The sequence below is a fragment of the Siphateles boraxobius genome, unplaced genomic scaffold, assembly GCF_051911475.1.
Source record: "Siphateles boraxobius isolate OS27281-9 unplaced genomic scaffold, OSU_SipBor_1 13, whole genome shotgun sequence".
NCBI lineage: Eukaryota > Metazoa > Chordata > Actinopteri > Cypriniformes > Leuciscidae > Siphateles > Siphateles boraxobius.
This window is the reverse complement of record NW_027508733.1, coordinates 13,836,937-13,852,500: the sequence shown is the minus strand read 5'-3', so window position 1 is coordinate 13,852,500 and position 15,564 is coordinate 13,836,937. Positions and strand designations below refer to the sequence as shown.

General features: G+C 35.9%; 2 protein-coding genes across 5 annotated transcripts in view; one reads left to right on the top strand and one right to left on the bottom strand.

Annotated features, from left to right (window-relative positions):
* LOC143735460 (natural killer cell receptor 2B4-like) overlaps positions 1 to 8,287 on the top strand; it is a 30,532-nt gene extending 22,245 nt beyond the window's left edge. For 3 of the 4 annotated variants that reach the window (XM_077225643.1, XM_077225642.1, XM_077225644.1), the window contains exons 2-5: positions 2,720 to 3,040; positions 3,316 to 3,621; positions 6,294 to 6,387; positions 7,710 to 8,287. In XM_077225643.1, the coding sequence (XP_077081758.1) occupies positions 2,740 to 3,040; positions 3,316 to 3,621; positions 6,294 to 6,387; positions 7,710 to 7,821 (813 nt within the window). In that variant the 5' untranslated portion in view covers positions 2,720 to 2,739 and the 3' untranslated portion in view covers positions 7,822 to 8,287. The remainder of the gene's footprint in view (positions 1 to 2,719; positions 3,041 to 3,315; positions 3,622 to 6,293; positions 6,388 to 7,709) is intronic. The other variant, XM_077225645.1, reaches the window with a different exon arrangement.
* Positions 1 to 13,267, bottom strand: part of LOC143735458 (SLAM family member 5-like) — a 220,643-nt gene extending 207,376 nt beyond the window's left edge. Inside the window, exon 1 of the mRNA XM_077225638.1 lies at positions 13,099 to 13,267. Coding sequence (XP_077081753.1) covers positions 13,099 to 13,141 — 43 coding nt within the window. The 5' untranslated portion in view covers positions 13,142 to 13,267. The remainder of the gene's footprint in view (positions 1 to 13,098) is intronic.
* Positions 13,268 to 15,564: the final 2,297 nt, after the last annotated feature.

Sequence of the window (15,564 nt, the reverse complement as noted above, 5' to 3'; positions counted from 1 at the left end):
CCCAGTAATTACGTTCTGCTGTTCAAGGCCATACTGTAATAGTCAATGACCCTCTCTCCCTTTTCCCTGTATGATGCATTATTATCCTGTACATTCTTTATTCTTTATTCTTTATTTCAAGGATAGCCCCTTGAGATGTACCATCTCATTTTCGAGGGGGTCCTTACAATAATGACAAACAAGACAAGATGATAAAGATTAAATATTAGAGATAATTCCAAACACATAAGTACAAAGACACACACACACACTCACACACACACACACTCACACACACTCCAACAATGCTCCCTGAAACTAGCCCCCCACCCCCTCACCAGCCAATAATGCACAGACTATGCACAGACAAGGTATGAAAAAAAGGAGAAAAAAGATATATATATATATATATACACACACACACACACACATACATACATACATATATATATACATATATACACATACACATACATAAAAAATATAGAATATAAAAAATAATAACAATAATAATAATAATAAAAAATAATAGGTAAATAAATAAATAAATCCCTTTACAAAAAATAGAGATAGACATTTTTACACATAAGCATACTATACATCCCCTTAGAAATACATCTGCTTGCATGCACGAGTAAAGTATACAATCCATATTTGTAAACAAATACACACATATATACATTACACTGGACAGTGAGTAGTATGAGACCTAAAACAGTTCAGAAACACGAGCAAAGTGTTTGAAATTGAGTAATTAAAGATGATTTAAAGATATAAAGAGAAGTGATCGACCTTAGTGAGGAAGGAAGGTTATTCCAATCAGATGGAGCTTTGAATTTGAATGCACGACGACCAATTTCTTTACTGATTCTAGGTGTAACTAGAAACAGTTGGTCCATGTGCCTTAAGTTGTATTGAGAGCTGAAGGGAATTAAAAGGTCTTTCAAATATGACGGGAAATTAAAATATGACGGGAAATTAAAATGAATACATTTAAAAATAAGTGTTAACCAGTGGAGTTGTCTTCTGGTCTTCGGCGTAGGCCAGTTCAATGACTCGTACATTAGACAGTGATGGGTTCTATAAGGACACCTGAGCACAAATCTACAAAGACTATTATATAAAACATTAAGAGGACGGAGATTTGTTCCAGAGGCGTTACCATAGATCACATCAGCATAGTCCAGTATCGGGAATATTAATTGTGTTATAATTCTCTTACGTACTTCTAGTGAGAAGCAGTCAGCAGAACGATAAAGTGATTTCAGACAACCAAATATTTTCTTAGTAATCCAATTAATATGAGATTTAAAGGATAGCTGTGAATCAAGCCAGAGGCCTAGATATTTGAGTTCTTCAATTTTTTCTAATGTTGTTCCATCAGAAAAGCTAATCGACCAGTTACTTGACATCGAGGGATCAGATCGAGTGCAAAACAACATGCTATATGATTTTCTCTTATTCAAAAGAAGCTTGTTCGAGGAAAGCCATCTTTGAACCAAATTGAAATCAGATTGGAGAGAGTACTGAATTTGAGAAATATCAGAACTAGAAAAGTATAATACAGTATCATCTGCATATAAATGAAATTGACAGTCAGAACAGATTTGATATAGATCATTAATAAAGATTGAGAACAAAAGAGGTCCTAAGGATGATCCTTGTGGAACACCTTTATCACTTATCTTAAAATCTGATTGACTTCCCAGAAAGGCGACACATTGACTTCTATTGTGAAGGAATGAATTGAAAAATAATAAAGAATTCAGAGAGAGACCAATAGCATACAATTTATCTAAAAGAAGATAATGATCAACCATATCAAATGCTTTTGAGAGATCAATAAATATAGCACCCGTACGCATATTGCTGTCAGCAGCTGACAGTATATCATTTGTAAATTTTAGAAGAGCTGTGGTGGTTGAATGGCTAGGTCGAAAACCTGATTGGTATGAAGATAGTATATTATGGTCATTAAGATATGTAGTTAATTGATTAAATATTAATTTTTCAAATATTTTTGCTATACTATTGATAATAGAGATTGGTCTATAATTATTAGTGTCTGATGTGTCACCTCCTTTATGAAGAGGAATTATCTGTGGGTATTTCACAAGTTGCAAAAGATAAATTAAAAAAATTTTGAAACAAAAGGAGCTGCCACACCTAAACTGGGTCGATGCAAGACCAGCATAAGTGTAACCAGACCGAGAGCTGCCAATTGTAGAAAAGTGCTGGCTGAATGCCTCTGCAATTAATAAAGGTTCACTCACAGTTTGATTATTTAATCTAATATGCGTAGTAGAGCTTTTTGTGGATTTATTGGTTATATCATTAATTCTCTTCCAAAATTTCTTCGGGTTCTTAAAATCAGTTGATAGGCAGTCTTTATAGTAGTTTGCTTTAGCATTTCTTGTGTTGGTTTTACATTTATTCCTTAACTCCTTATATACATTCCAATCGGTAGAGTCCAATGTATTACGATATTTTTTCCAGGCCTTGTCTCTTTGTTTAAATAAATATATGAGATCTCCCTTGATCCGATCTCCCTTGATCCAGGGTAAATGTCGACCCTTAACCTTAATTGAAATCAAAGGAGCTTGCTTATTGATAATCTCGAAAAACTCGGTATAAAAAAAATTATACATGCAAGAGTCATCTCTAAATATGTTGCACTTTTACAGTAAATGCACAAAGTTCTTAACATGGCTTCTTCCCCATCTTTCTCTTTGCGTTTCAGGTGTGTTTGGGACAGATGCAATGAAAACACTGGAAGTGATAGAGGGAGACTCTGTCACTTTCTCATCACAAAGTGAAATACCAGAACATTGTGTGATTTTATGGAAATGTGGACCTGAAAGTTCTGCTACTCCTATTGTTACGGTCATAAAAAGGTCATATACAGAATATGAGCGATTCAGAGGCAGACTGCAGCTGGACAAAAAGACTGGATCACTCACCATCACAAACACCAGAATCACAGACTCTGAATTGTACACACTGCAGATCATCACCAGCAACAGAGGGGTCATAGAAATAAAATACAGAGTTATTATATATGGTGAGTGCTCTCAAATTACTATCAAGGTCACTGTGGGAATACTTTTAATACTGTAGTTTCAAACTGAAAAATGTAAACTTGTTTTATAAATGAAATTGCATTTTATTAGTTTGAAATGCAGCTTAATATTTTTTTATAGGGCTTTAAACACACTCATACAATCTCAGTACAGAATTTGGATAAAAGCCTTTGGCAAATGTGATAAGCCTCAAGTTGCTGGAAGAAGGATCCACAGAAGTTCTGTCTTGTGTTTATTTATTCTCTCATGTTTCCAGCTCGTCTGCCCATTCCTGTCATCAACAGAGAGTCACAGTGTCCTTCATCCGAGAGATCAACCGATTCAAGATGTGTGTTGGTGTGTTCAGTGATGAATGTGACACACTGGGGCAATGTGACTCTCTCCTGGTACAAAGGAATCAGTGTATTGTCCAGCATCAGTGTGTCTAATCTCAGCATCAGTCTCTCTCTACCTCTGGAGGTGGAATATCAGGATAAAAACACTTACAGCTGTGTGATCAACAATCCCATCAGAAACCAGACCACACATCTGGACATCACGCAACTCTGTCACACATGTGCGGGTACGTCAGTGCTGATTTATTTGCGGAGCTTCGCTTTTTTATTTGCAGGTCTCCAGCGTGAAGTGGGTTTTATAACACTTTTAAAGTGACTATTTGTTGTACATCATCCCATATACAGTTTATTACATGTACAATGTCACAAATAAACTGACTAGTTGAAAATATGTGATTAACATATTATTATGCTCCACAGTAAGTCCACCGTTTATTACAATGACTCACTTAAAGCAGCATTGATATCATCTCTGTCTGACATCTCAGTATTTTTACCTGGACATATTTAATCTTGTCATTTATATTTTGACAATTTTACACATTGATATTCCAGTAAAGAAGTAATTTGTTCATACTTTACAAAAACACTTACATTTGACTCTTTTTGAAAGTATGTAACCCATTATGTTGCTCACTACATTTAGTTTTGTATAAGTATATATAGTTTACATTACAGTATTTCTGAATTGCTAAAACACATTTTTTGAATGTTTCTCTCGCTTTCTCAAAACCTTAAACACAAATAACCAAACTTAAGCTATATTGTCAAAACTTTTGACTTATCTTGCTATATCAAACAATTGCTTCAGAACTATGTTATCTTTACCCAAAACCAAACACTGTTTTCAGATAACACACACATCCAGCTAATGCATAAACGCTACACAGCAGTCATTACACACTACAGAGATAAATGTAAAACACTGCACTGCGGGGCAGAGCAGGGGGAAAATTATATTTATTATGAAGTACTTGCACAATCCTGCACACATAAATGTAGTCAAACAAAACATGCAGCAGATCGATAGCAATGTCTTGGAATCATTCTGCCTCAGCATCCAACCTTGAATCGCTTCCACTCCAATGTTGTCACATGCTGCATCCATTGACTGAATGAGATTTTCCTGTGCATAAGAATTTCTGTCATACCCCTTCCACCTCCATGCAGAAAAAAATTCTTCAATGGGATTAAAGAAGGGTGAGTATGGTGGGAGGCACACATTTATAAAACGTGGGTTATTTTCAAACCACTCACGAATTCTAGGACCACAGTGAAAGTTAACATTGTCCCAGTTTACCACATACATGGGATGCTCTGCCTGCTCATCACCTCTTTGGTCACGTCTCAGTAGTGCTTCCTGTAGAGCATACAGAAACGTTATAAGATGGGCAGTGTTGTAAGGCCCTAAAGTCACATGGCGGTAAATAACCCCGTAGCCTACAATGGCACATTGACCAATAATGTTGCAGCCTCTCCTTCTCTTGGTGAGATTGAAGCCAGCTTCATCCAAGAAGATGCACTCATGAGGCCTCTCCATGGAATCCAGTTGAAACGTTCTCTATAGAGAGTAACGTTTTTGAAGTAACGTAAATGACATAGCATTCCAGGCTTCATGCCTCTGTATACATGTGCTGCATTACATTCAACAGTAAAGATGTACAGTTACTCAATAGTGCTGTATAATCTCTGGACATGATTACTTGTACATATTGATACCGTAGCTCTTTTACCCTTTCAGAATTTCTCTCAAATGGTACTCTGTAGACTTCTTTGAGACTTATCAGGTTGCGTTTCAGGACACGGTCAATTGTGGAGAGACTCACACTGTTGATTCCTTCAATGTTCACGTTGTCTTCCTCAACTCGCTGTTGTATTTCACCCAGACGAATGAGATTTGTTTTGAAGGACCATATTGACAATAATGGCCTCCTGCTGTTGTGAGAACATACCTCTCCTTCCACTGGCATGTGGCAGTCTTTCAATTCTAGCAAATAAAACCTCTTGTTAGAATTGTACAGACAGGCCTAATGCATTGAAATGTCACCAAATATGTACAATACATAAACTACTATTATTTTTACAGTAATACTACTATTATACTGTAATACTGCAATAAAAAGGCCAATTTTTAGAGATATGTTACACTAATTTACTTAGACATTCCACAACTGTACATACTCTACTATAAGTTTGAGGGACCACAAATGAAAGTACACTTACCTGTTCTCTTCTCTGAATGTCCTGACAATGGAGGCCACAAAGAACCTTATATTTGGTTGAACACGTAGTCTTGCTTCCCTCATACTCATTCCATGAACCAGAACATGGTTTATGATTGTTGCTCTAATTTCATTGGAAATGATGGCTCTTGTTCTCTTGAATATAAGATGGGTCTTATATCCTGATTACTGATTAGGTGCAACACATTACTGATTTGAAACAAGTGTGTTCAATTTTGAGTGCTTGTGTGTTACCGATGACAACAGTGTGTTGCTTGTGTTTCACTTTTGGGGGTTGTGTTGTGCCATACTGAGTTGAAGTGCACCAAAATGCTACATGTGTTTTGTGAATGACAATGTGTTTACATCTTTGCACAAAGAGTGATTCCGATTTGCTAGTTGTGTCTAACCACATGAGAAGTGTTTAAAGTTCTGCAAACTGTGTGATTAATCAATAAAGTGGTTTGTACACTTGCAACTTTGGTTTTGCAAATCGATTTTAGTGTTTTAGCAATTCAGAAAAACTGTAAAGTACTGTATGTCAGAGCAATATTTCCCTGTTGTTTAACCATTTTAAACAGGGTTTTGTCTTGACATTTCGTTTTGATAGAGATCAGACCAGATAGAGCAGTTTCAGTCATACTGACTTTAATTACTGTTCTTTTTCTGAATTACAGATAAACGCCAGTATTTTCTTTTTTTACTACTACTGATACCTACTACCATGGCTGTGATATGTCTCTGGAAACAAAGAAAACAGTGTATTAACAGGTATACAAAAAAAAAAAAATGCAACTTGCACAGTCATAAAAGTTCACCCAAAAAAAAAAAATTCAAATATGATTTTCTTACCCTCATATTGTTGCTTTCTTATGTTAAACACAAAAGCTTTTTGGAGCTGCATTTTACATTTCCTTAAGTATAATACTGTGTTTTATTAATGCAACTGTGGGCTATATAATTTCATAACTGCATAACTATAACTCTAAAAAGGTATGTTTACAAGCTAACATTCACCTTTTTGACCCAGTGACCAGACAAAAACTTAATATTACTTTTGCATACGGCAGCAAGAAATGAGTCTGGCGATTCCCCTGTTCCAGACTCATCACATTAGAGCAAACTCAAGACTAGAGAAATCATTTTAATACACCATATAAAGTACTTTGGTTTTGTCAATCCTGTGTAAGTGAGTGGTTCATCAGAATAATCTACAACAGGAATCAGATGTATGCAGAAAAAGAAAAGCTGGCATGTCATGGTGTTTGTTAGATTGTGTTTTTTCTTAACTTTATCACTGGTCTCATGGTTGGCAACCATCTCACAATGGCCGTTATTAAATCAATATATCTGTAACTAACGATTATTTTTTGTAATTGTATAATTATTTGACCGGTTATCATTTTATAATTAGTTGGACGGTTATTTTTTTGATTAATTGGATAAAAGGCCCTTTTTTTGGAGAAAACGCACTATTCCAGCCTGCCCAATGCTGGCCTTCAAACAAACATGTCAGCTGAGTGCTATGAAAACATACATAGTGAATCTACTCTTGCAAAAATTAACTATGGTTTTACTACGAATAAAAAATAATAAAATAAACAGAGTTATTGTAGTTATTCCATTGTAACCATAAATACAGCATGGTTTTGCTTTTTAGTTTAACTTTGGTATTTGTACTACAATAAAACCATGGTTCATTTTCGTAAGGGTGTAAAATGAACGTTTTGTGCTGTGGACGCACACGCATCTGTCAATGCGCCTGACAGAACAAGCCATGTTAAACAAAACATGTAAAACGCCATTGCATCAGCTCGAAGAATTCCCGTTTTCTGGGCAGCGTGGATCACATACCTTTCCCGAAGCAGCAAACACATGTTTCCTTCACTATTCCTTTAGTGCATTTTGTCCATCAGTGTTGTGATTTGACACGACTGGTGAGAGTTTAGTTGTGGATTAGTTTGTTGCAGCCCTAAAAATAACCTAACTGAATGATGAATTTGCAGTTACTACAATATTTGTAGTATAGCTGCATTCATTTGTATATGTGGCTAAATCATTACCATTGCTCTGTTGTGTTTTCTTCTTGAAAGGTGCAGGGTGAAGAGAAGCCGCAATTGTGAACGGGTAAAAAGTAGTACTGGAGATCAGCAGTGGAATGGAGGCCAGCAGTGCCTCATTGGGACCAGTCATTCAGGCACATGACTTAAAGGGATACTTCACCGATTAGCATTAAGCTTTGTATCAGAAGGAACCCGGTAGTACAGCGAGGAATAGTTGTGGATGATGGAGGAACAAGAGGCGGACGGAGTAGCTGCTGCAGCAGCAGAGGAGCAAGACCTACTTGAATTTACATTCATTTATCAACTAAATAATCACGGAGACTCACGATAAAACGGCGTCTTTCCAGTTTCGAGTCAACTAGTAGCAGTTGTATCATTTAGTCCGATACTGCCATCTGTAACTGAAAGGCGTGGCTTGGGAGTGGCCTTGTAGGGCAGCTAAGCAAGTGCATTCTGGGAGTTAAAAAATACAAATAAATTTCTCTGGCTTTTCTCAACTTATTTAAATACACATTCATCTTTCCAGCGGTAAAGTATCCTTTTAAATAGTTGTGGAGGATATTTTTTACACGTTTCTAAATAAAAAATGTTTACACTTACCACGAAAATAGTATTTGTCATTTTTTTCGTATGTTAAGTTGCTCTTGTTACAATCAGAATCAGAATCAGAATCAGAAAGAGCTTTATTGCCAAGTGTGCTTGCACACACAAGGAATTTGTTTTGGTACTGAGGCTTCCAGTGGACATATACAAATACAACAAGAGACATAATACTACAAATTATAAAAATAAAGAATATAAATATAAATATATGAGAATAAAAGTATCACAGTTGGGTTTAGTCAGAATAGAAATTTGAACATAAACAATGACTATAGTCAAAATGTCAAAAATGCCATTTCAAATTAATTGTAAGATATCCCTTCCCCCAATATGTTGCAATGACCATGAGTGAAATTTGTGGAAATGCATTTATGTAGTTCAATGTAATGTAGGCCTATGCATTTAGGCCTAATAGCTCTAATATCATTTGTTTTTGCTCCACGAGTGTTTGTGGACACACAGATCAGCAACTGTTTACCTCTTTTATTCTAGTCTCTCATCCGGAAATTCCCAGTGCTCTCCGAGTTAACTCACAGAAAGTATCAGGTTACAAAGTGTTAAAGGTCCCTTAGTTGTTTGGTTTATAATAACTTAAGTATATTATGACTACACACACACACACACATTATATATATATATATATATATATATATATAACTGTGATTATTCATTCATGTGAGAAATGTTAAAGGTGTCAAAATACATTTTGGGTTGACTGTACATATATATGGAGCACAATGCCCCTGAATGTATTCACAAACATATTCGTGGAATACATTCAGGGGCATTGTACACCTATTTTAAAGATCCCATGAGCAGTTTATCCAGTCAAACAAGGAATTCACTGAATTTATGACATTTTCATTTCATTGTTTATTCGTCATTTTAACATGTGAACCATTGGCTTCTGCCCAAAAGTAGGGGGTATGATGATAATGATGTTTATGATGAACAATTAAGATGCTTGAAATGTTGAAATGAGTATGCAGGCACCTTGTGTTGTACAGTAGCCTATAATGTGTACGTGATCCAATGTAGTGGGCCAGGCCTAAATCTGCGAAAACTAAAAGAGAACTCATTTAACTCATGTAATCCTTCAGCATCTGAAAGAACTCCGAGCTTAATTTGCCTTGTTGTGTTCAGTGAAGAATATGGTGCATTAACAATGTGCATGTACTTTGTACAAAGTCATGTGTGCCAACAGGTTGATGGAGTGTGACAGACATCTAGTGGTCAATGTGAGAAGTTAAAGTGACATGCAAAGGCCAATGTAACCCATACTAGTTTTTCCTCTGCATTTAACCCATCCAAGTTAGTGCACACACATTATTAGGAATGAGTAGTGAACACACACACTGCAAGCCATGGTACCTTGTTGATTAACCCAGATATATCAGATTACAAGGATGAATAGAACTGAAGGGGAACTCCCTGTATTAAAATTCAATAGAAATTTAGAATTAGTTCGATCCTTTAGTTAAAACTTGACTTCTGAGATTGAGAAATTAAGTGAGTGAGATATATACATGCTGTGCTAAAAAAAAAAAAAAAAATCTTAAAAATGCATTATCTTAGTTCACATTTTCAAGGAAAAAACTAAATGTTTCAAAAAGAGAGAGACAGTCTCTACTTGTTTGGAGATTAATGGTCAAGTCTGTTCTCTGCTGTCCTGCTCAGTTCTTCTAGATCTGATGTCATAAACAAGAAAAGCAACAGTAGCCACACCCACCACCGCAGAGACGACCAATCGGATCACAGCTTCAGTGAAACCACAACAGTTGTCAGGGTCTAAGGGAAGACAAGCATAAAAAAAACTTCACAAAGTGACTAAAACAAAAGCTTGGTGGAACTTGCATAAACACCAGAGCACTGACAGTCAGATATCAATTAATCAGAACAATATAGGACATAATTGTGTACTATTCCCAGACACTAACTGACCTGAAGACATCTGACAGAGTTGACTGATGTCCAGATGTGTGGTCTGGTTTCTGATGGGATTGTTGATCACACAGCTGTAAGTGTTGTTATCCTGATATTCCACATCCAGAGGTAGAGAGAGAAGCTGATGACGGGAATGGGAAGAGGAGCTGGAAACACAAGAACAAATATATTATTTTAGGACTACCAATTACTAATAAAATACATTTCTAAAGATTGTTCATAATTTTAAACACATCAAGATTTTCCAGAATAATTGTTAAGATATTAAGACAATGTGTGTTTAAATTAATTGGAAAATGAATGGTTCTACCTATAGATTTACTTAAAGAGTAACATTGAATCTCTTGAGGAAGATCCCTCTGAATCTGTGAATCTGTACTTCCTAAAGTCCAGTGTGTTCAGATCTGATGTTTCTGATGGTCAGAGATCCAGTTTGACTGTCTATCTGGAGTCTGTCTCCAAATCATGTCTCATTACTCTTAAACATATTGATGTTCTGATTGTATATTTATTACATGCCACAGGTGGTATTAATATTAATACCACCTGTGGCATGTAAGGGGTGAAAGCAGAGGGGGGCACACCTGGGACACCAGGTGTTGCCGATGAGCCCTCTGGAGGTGTCCAGGGCCTATCATTGAAACACCAGAGAAGGGGGGTGTCCACCTGATGACCCCAATGAAGCTTAAACCCCCATTCTTATTCCACTAAACCATTACCACAGTGAGGAAATCGCTCCGATGGATGTGCTGTTACCACTCAGACCTAAAACCTGTCACCACTACAGAGAGTAAACCACTCCGATGGATGCATCGTCACCACTCATACCTCAGGTCTTAAACAGGGGATTGTTTCACCTAGACTCAAAAAAATAATTAATTGGATGAACTCAATTAAGTTGTGGGCAGGATTTCCATCCAATAAATATATGTAGCCCCAACTCAAACTGAGTACATCCATTCAACAGAATGTAAATTAGTTAACCTAACTCATTTGTATCAAATAGATGCAAAAGAATGTAAATGAGTGACTTGATTAACTTATTTCTATCAAATACTTATTACTAACCAGACTGACTTTATTTCTGTCAGATGTCTACAAAAGTTTTATTGAAAATTAACAGGGGTTTATAACTATGTTTTCCATTTAAAGTTACCATAACAGTGATTAGTGTTTCCATTAGTTGGGCTCTTAAATCTTGTTATATCTATTGTCTTTTTAGGCTGCTGTGACAGTGTGTTTGTTAAACACATTAGGAGCAGCAAAGTAAGCTAAAGTGAAATGAGATCAGCTGATGATGGTTACCTGTTGATGGTTTTATAATCATTATGAAACAGAATGATTTACTGAGGTTTTTATAATCTAACCATTATCTTTTCACGTTTTCTTTCACAACACATACCTTGTGTTACTGCAGCATGAGATCAAGGAATATTATAACACTAAGTTTGAAGACTTTAACGAACATGAGCACAAAAAGTCTGTTTCTGATGACACACACAGACATCAACAATCAGCGTATGAATCTCAACAATGGTGACAATCAAAAGTACTTTGCTGCAATGCATGCTGGGTACCACCATAGTACAAAACTCCCAGCATGCATTGCAACATTAATAAATTATGCAGCTGAACTGTCCTATAATTTTGTTTGATTCTAAATATTTGCTTTTATTTTTTGCTGTTGTGTTTGTTGTGAATTAGTAGCTTTTCAGTGATGTTCTGAATTAATCTGTTTATCTAAATATTTGTGATTGTCACCATTGTTGAGATTCATACGCTGATTGTTGATGTCTGTGTGTGTCATCAGAAACTGATTTTTTGTGCTCATGTTCGTTAAAGTTTTCAAACTTATTGTTATAATAATGCTTGATCTCATGCTGCAGTAACAAGGTTTGTTGTGAAAAAAACATAATTGTTAGATTAAAATACCTCAGTGAATCAGTCTGGTTCATGATGATTATAAAACCATCAACCATTAACCATCATCAGCTGATCTCATTTCACTTTAGCTTTCTTTGCTGCTCCAAATGTTTTAACAAACACACCGTCACAGCAGCAAAAAAAGACAATAGATATAATAAGAGTTAAGAGCCCAACTAATGGAATCATTGATCACTGTTATGGTGACTTCAAATGGAAAACATAGAGTTAAACCCCTGTTAATTCTCAATAAAACATTTGTAGACGCCTGACAGAAATAAAGTCATTCTGGTTAGTGATAAGTATTTGTTAAAAATAAGCTAGCCTCTCTCGTTTATATTCTTTTGCATCTATTTATTACAAATGAGTTAGGCTAACTGATTTACATTCTGTTGAATGGATGTACTCAGATTGAGTTTGGGCTACATATATTTATTGGATGGAAATCCTGCCCACAACTTAATTGAGTTCATCCAATGAATATTTTTTTTGAGTGGAGCTATTAATAATTTTTTAGTTAAACCAATTAAATATATTTACACATATGATCTTAAATAGATTTATTTAAATAAAGCAAATTAGATTTAAATGTGTCACCTCTAAGAAGGGCTTGAATCATTTTTTTGAGTGTAGTCCTAAATCATAATTTCAGCTGCGAGTCTCACGAGGTCCAAACATCCACCGTATCTGATCATCTTTCAATACTTCAGTAAAACCAGTGTGTAGAGTAACAGAATCTCCCTCAGTCACTGACTTCATTTCATCCGTATCAGTGTCAAACACACACACACCTGAAGAACACACAAATATTATAAGACAGAGACATAATATAATCTCATTTCCTGGAGTTTAGTCCTGCACTTCTAAAAGGTAAAACATGCATTTTATTGCATTAGTGTTTAAATAAATGCTCCACATTTGCTGATTAAAAGTGTTAAGAGTTTCTCACCGCTCAGAACAAACAGGATCAGAACACACAGATGAGAAGACATCGTGACAGACACAAACGTCCAGCCGAGAGACACTTCACACACAGAAGAGCAACTTATGATTAAAGTGTGCAGTTATTTCATAATTATAGATTACTAAATCAAAAGCCAACTGGTCTCACTCTCCAGACGAAGTTCAATATTCTTCATCATCGTCTTAATTCAGAAACTCTCACTGTGTATCTGTCACGATATTTGTGTTTTTTAATTATTATTTCTTTCTATGTATGGAATATTGCACAACTGTTTCCTTTACGGCTCAGGCGTTTCCACAGCATTCAAGGCACCATATAGACAGTTACAGGTAAAACTATTGTCATAAAGAAAACACTAGCCCCCAGTTTCACAGACTAGGCTTGAGTCTAGTCTCAGACTAAAATGTACTGTCTGTCTCACAATTATTTATTTAAACGTAGGCCTATTCAAATTTTCCTGCAAATTAAACTTTGAATTAGTGTTTTATGTTAAATGTTCAGAATTTAGTCTATTTACACATTTTTCAAATGATCACGCATAATATTGTAACAAAGTGAAGCTCTTGACAACATTTTGAGGTTCACAGCATCAAAATCATTAGCGGGTGATCTATAAATGTTCTACAATTTAAATAATATTTTGCAGTTTTTCTGCATCATGAGGATTAGTTTTACATTGTGCAAATACAAATGTGATTTTTAATAGTATGAGAATGAGTTCTCATTGGCTGTGAGAACAGAAAATGACATTTATATACAAAATGTAGTTGTCCCACAGTATTGCAGTCATTTCCACCACAATGCTGTAATGTCCCTGTTAAAAGTTTTTTTTGAAAGATTGTTTGGGTAGTTACTTACTATGGAGATGAACAAAGACATTACAGCACATTTCTGACATTGAGGAGATTTTGAATTTCTTCACCAACTTGGTGAAGAAAACTCAAGGTAAATATTGCTTGAAATGAAAATATATTTATTGTATGTCATTTCCAAAACATGGCGTAACATCAATTGAGTTTGTAAATAAATAGATTTTTGAACATAAATAGATGTAAATAGATGTATTTTGCATGCATGCAATGCTAGCTACCAATTCATAGCTAATCTGTAATGCTAGCTTGGATTTTTTTACAAAATACTGCAGGATTGTCATTTCCACCACCGTCATTTCCAACACATTCCTTCTTGGGTGGAAATGACAAAGGTGAGGTGGAAATGACATTTATGGTTACAAGGTGCAATTCATAGATTGTGTGGCTACATATTAGGGCTGCACGATGTGTCGTTTTAGCATCGATATCGCGATGTGCGCATCCACGATAGTCACATCGCAGGATGTTGCGATGTAGGCCTAAGTCGTACAGTAGTTGATCCGTGATTCATGATCTGTACGGGCCAGCAGCTCCGGATTAATTGCAAAGTTTAACCATCATATAGTGAAAGTTTATCATTTGCATGTGTTTTTAAGTCCTGTCAGTTTAAACATCAAGCGTAAGAAGACTGGAACTTGCGCGTTGTTTTCTGTGAGCCGGGCAGATCAGTGGTCTTTCTCTTATTTCTGAGCTTGAACGAACACGAGAATTCAAAATAAAGTCAGAATGCCCTTCCTCCATTGAACAATTTTTGGCGACCGCCAAAGCGTATTTTTGTCCCGCCAAAGCCTTATTTGACCGGTGAGTGATAGATGACTGACTGCTGCGCAAAACTGAGAGAACGAGCAGAGAGAGAGAGCCCCGGTCGCGCGCGCACTCTCACCGTTTTCAAACTGTCTTGCTCTCTCACCCTCCCTCGCGCATATTAATGAATTGAGTTGACTGAATATCTTTGAGAATACACAATGGTAAAAGGTCGGAAGACCGAAGTTTCAGGTGAAGCATTCGGATATATTTTTTTCCTGAACTACCGCTGGTTGTGAATTGTGCTAAAAAAAATATTCTCTGAAAAGCGTTCCACACATTCAGATAAACCACACTTTCAATAAACAAAACAAAAAAAATCTATCCAGTGATGAAATGTTTTCTGTGTTGAGACCAATCTTGTGCGATGTCCTAACTGCCGGGATAATCACACAACGTGTGCCGTGGTCCGTTAATGACACCTCCAATTCGCGAACTAATGATTCATTTGAACCGATTCACTTTAATGAATGGTTAAAACAACTTATCTGTCCAACACTGAACTCACGAGATATAACAAATCGGAAACACTTTACAATAAGGTTCCATTTATTAAACTTTAGTTAACTACATTAGTTAATAGAATCTATGCAGATTTACTCCTTTACAAAATCACCCCAGTCATTCAGATGATTCATTCTTTCCAAAGAAAGCTATTTAAGTCATTGGGTGAAATTGTTTTCATATCGCAATATATATCGCAGAAAAATAAAATATCGCAATGTAATTTTTTCCCAATATCGTGCAGCCCTACTACATATGTATATTTTATTTA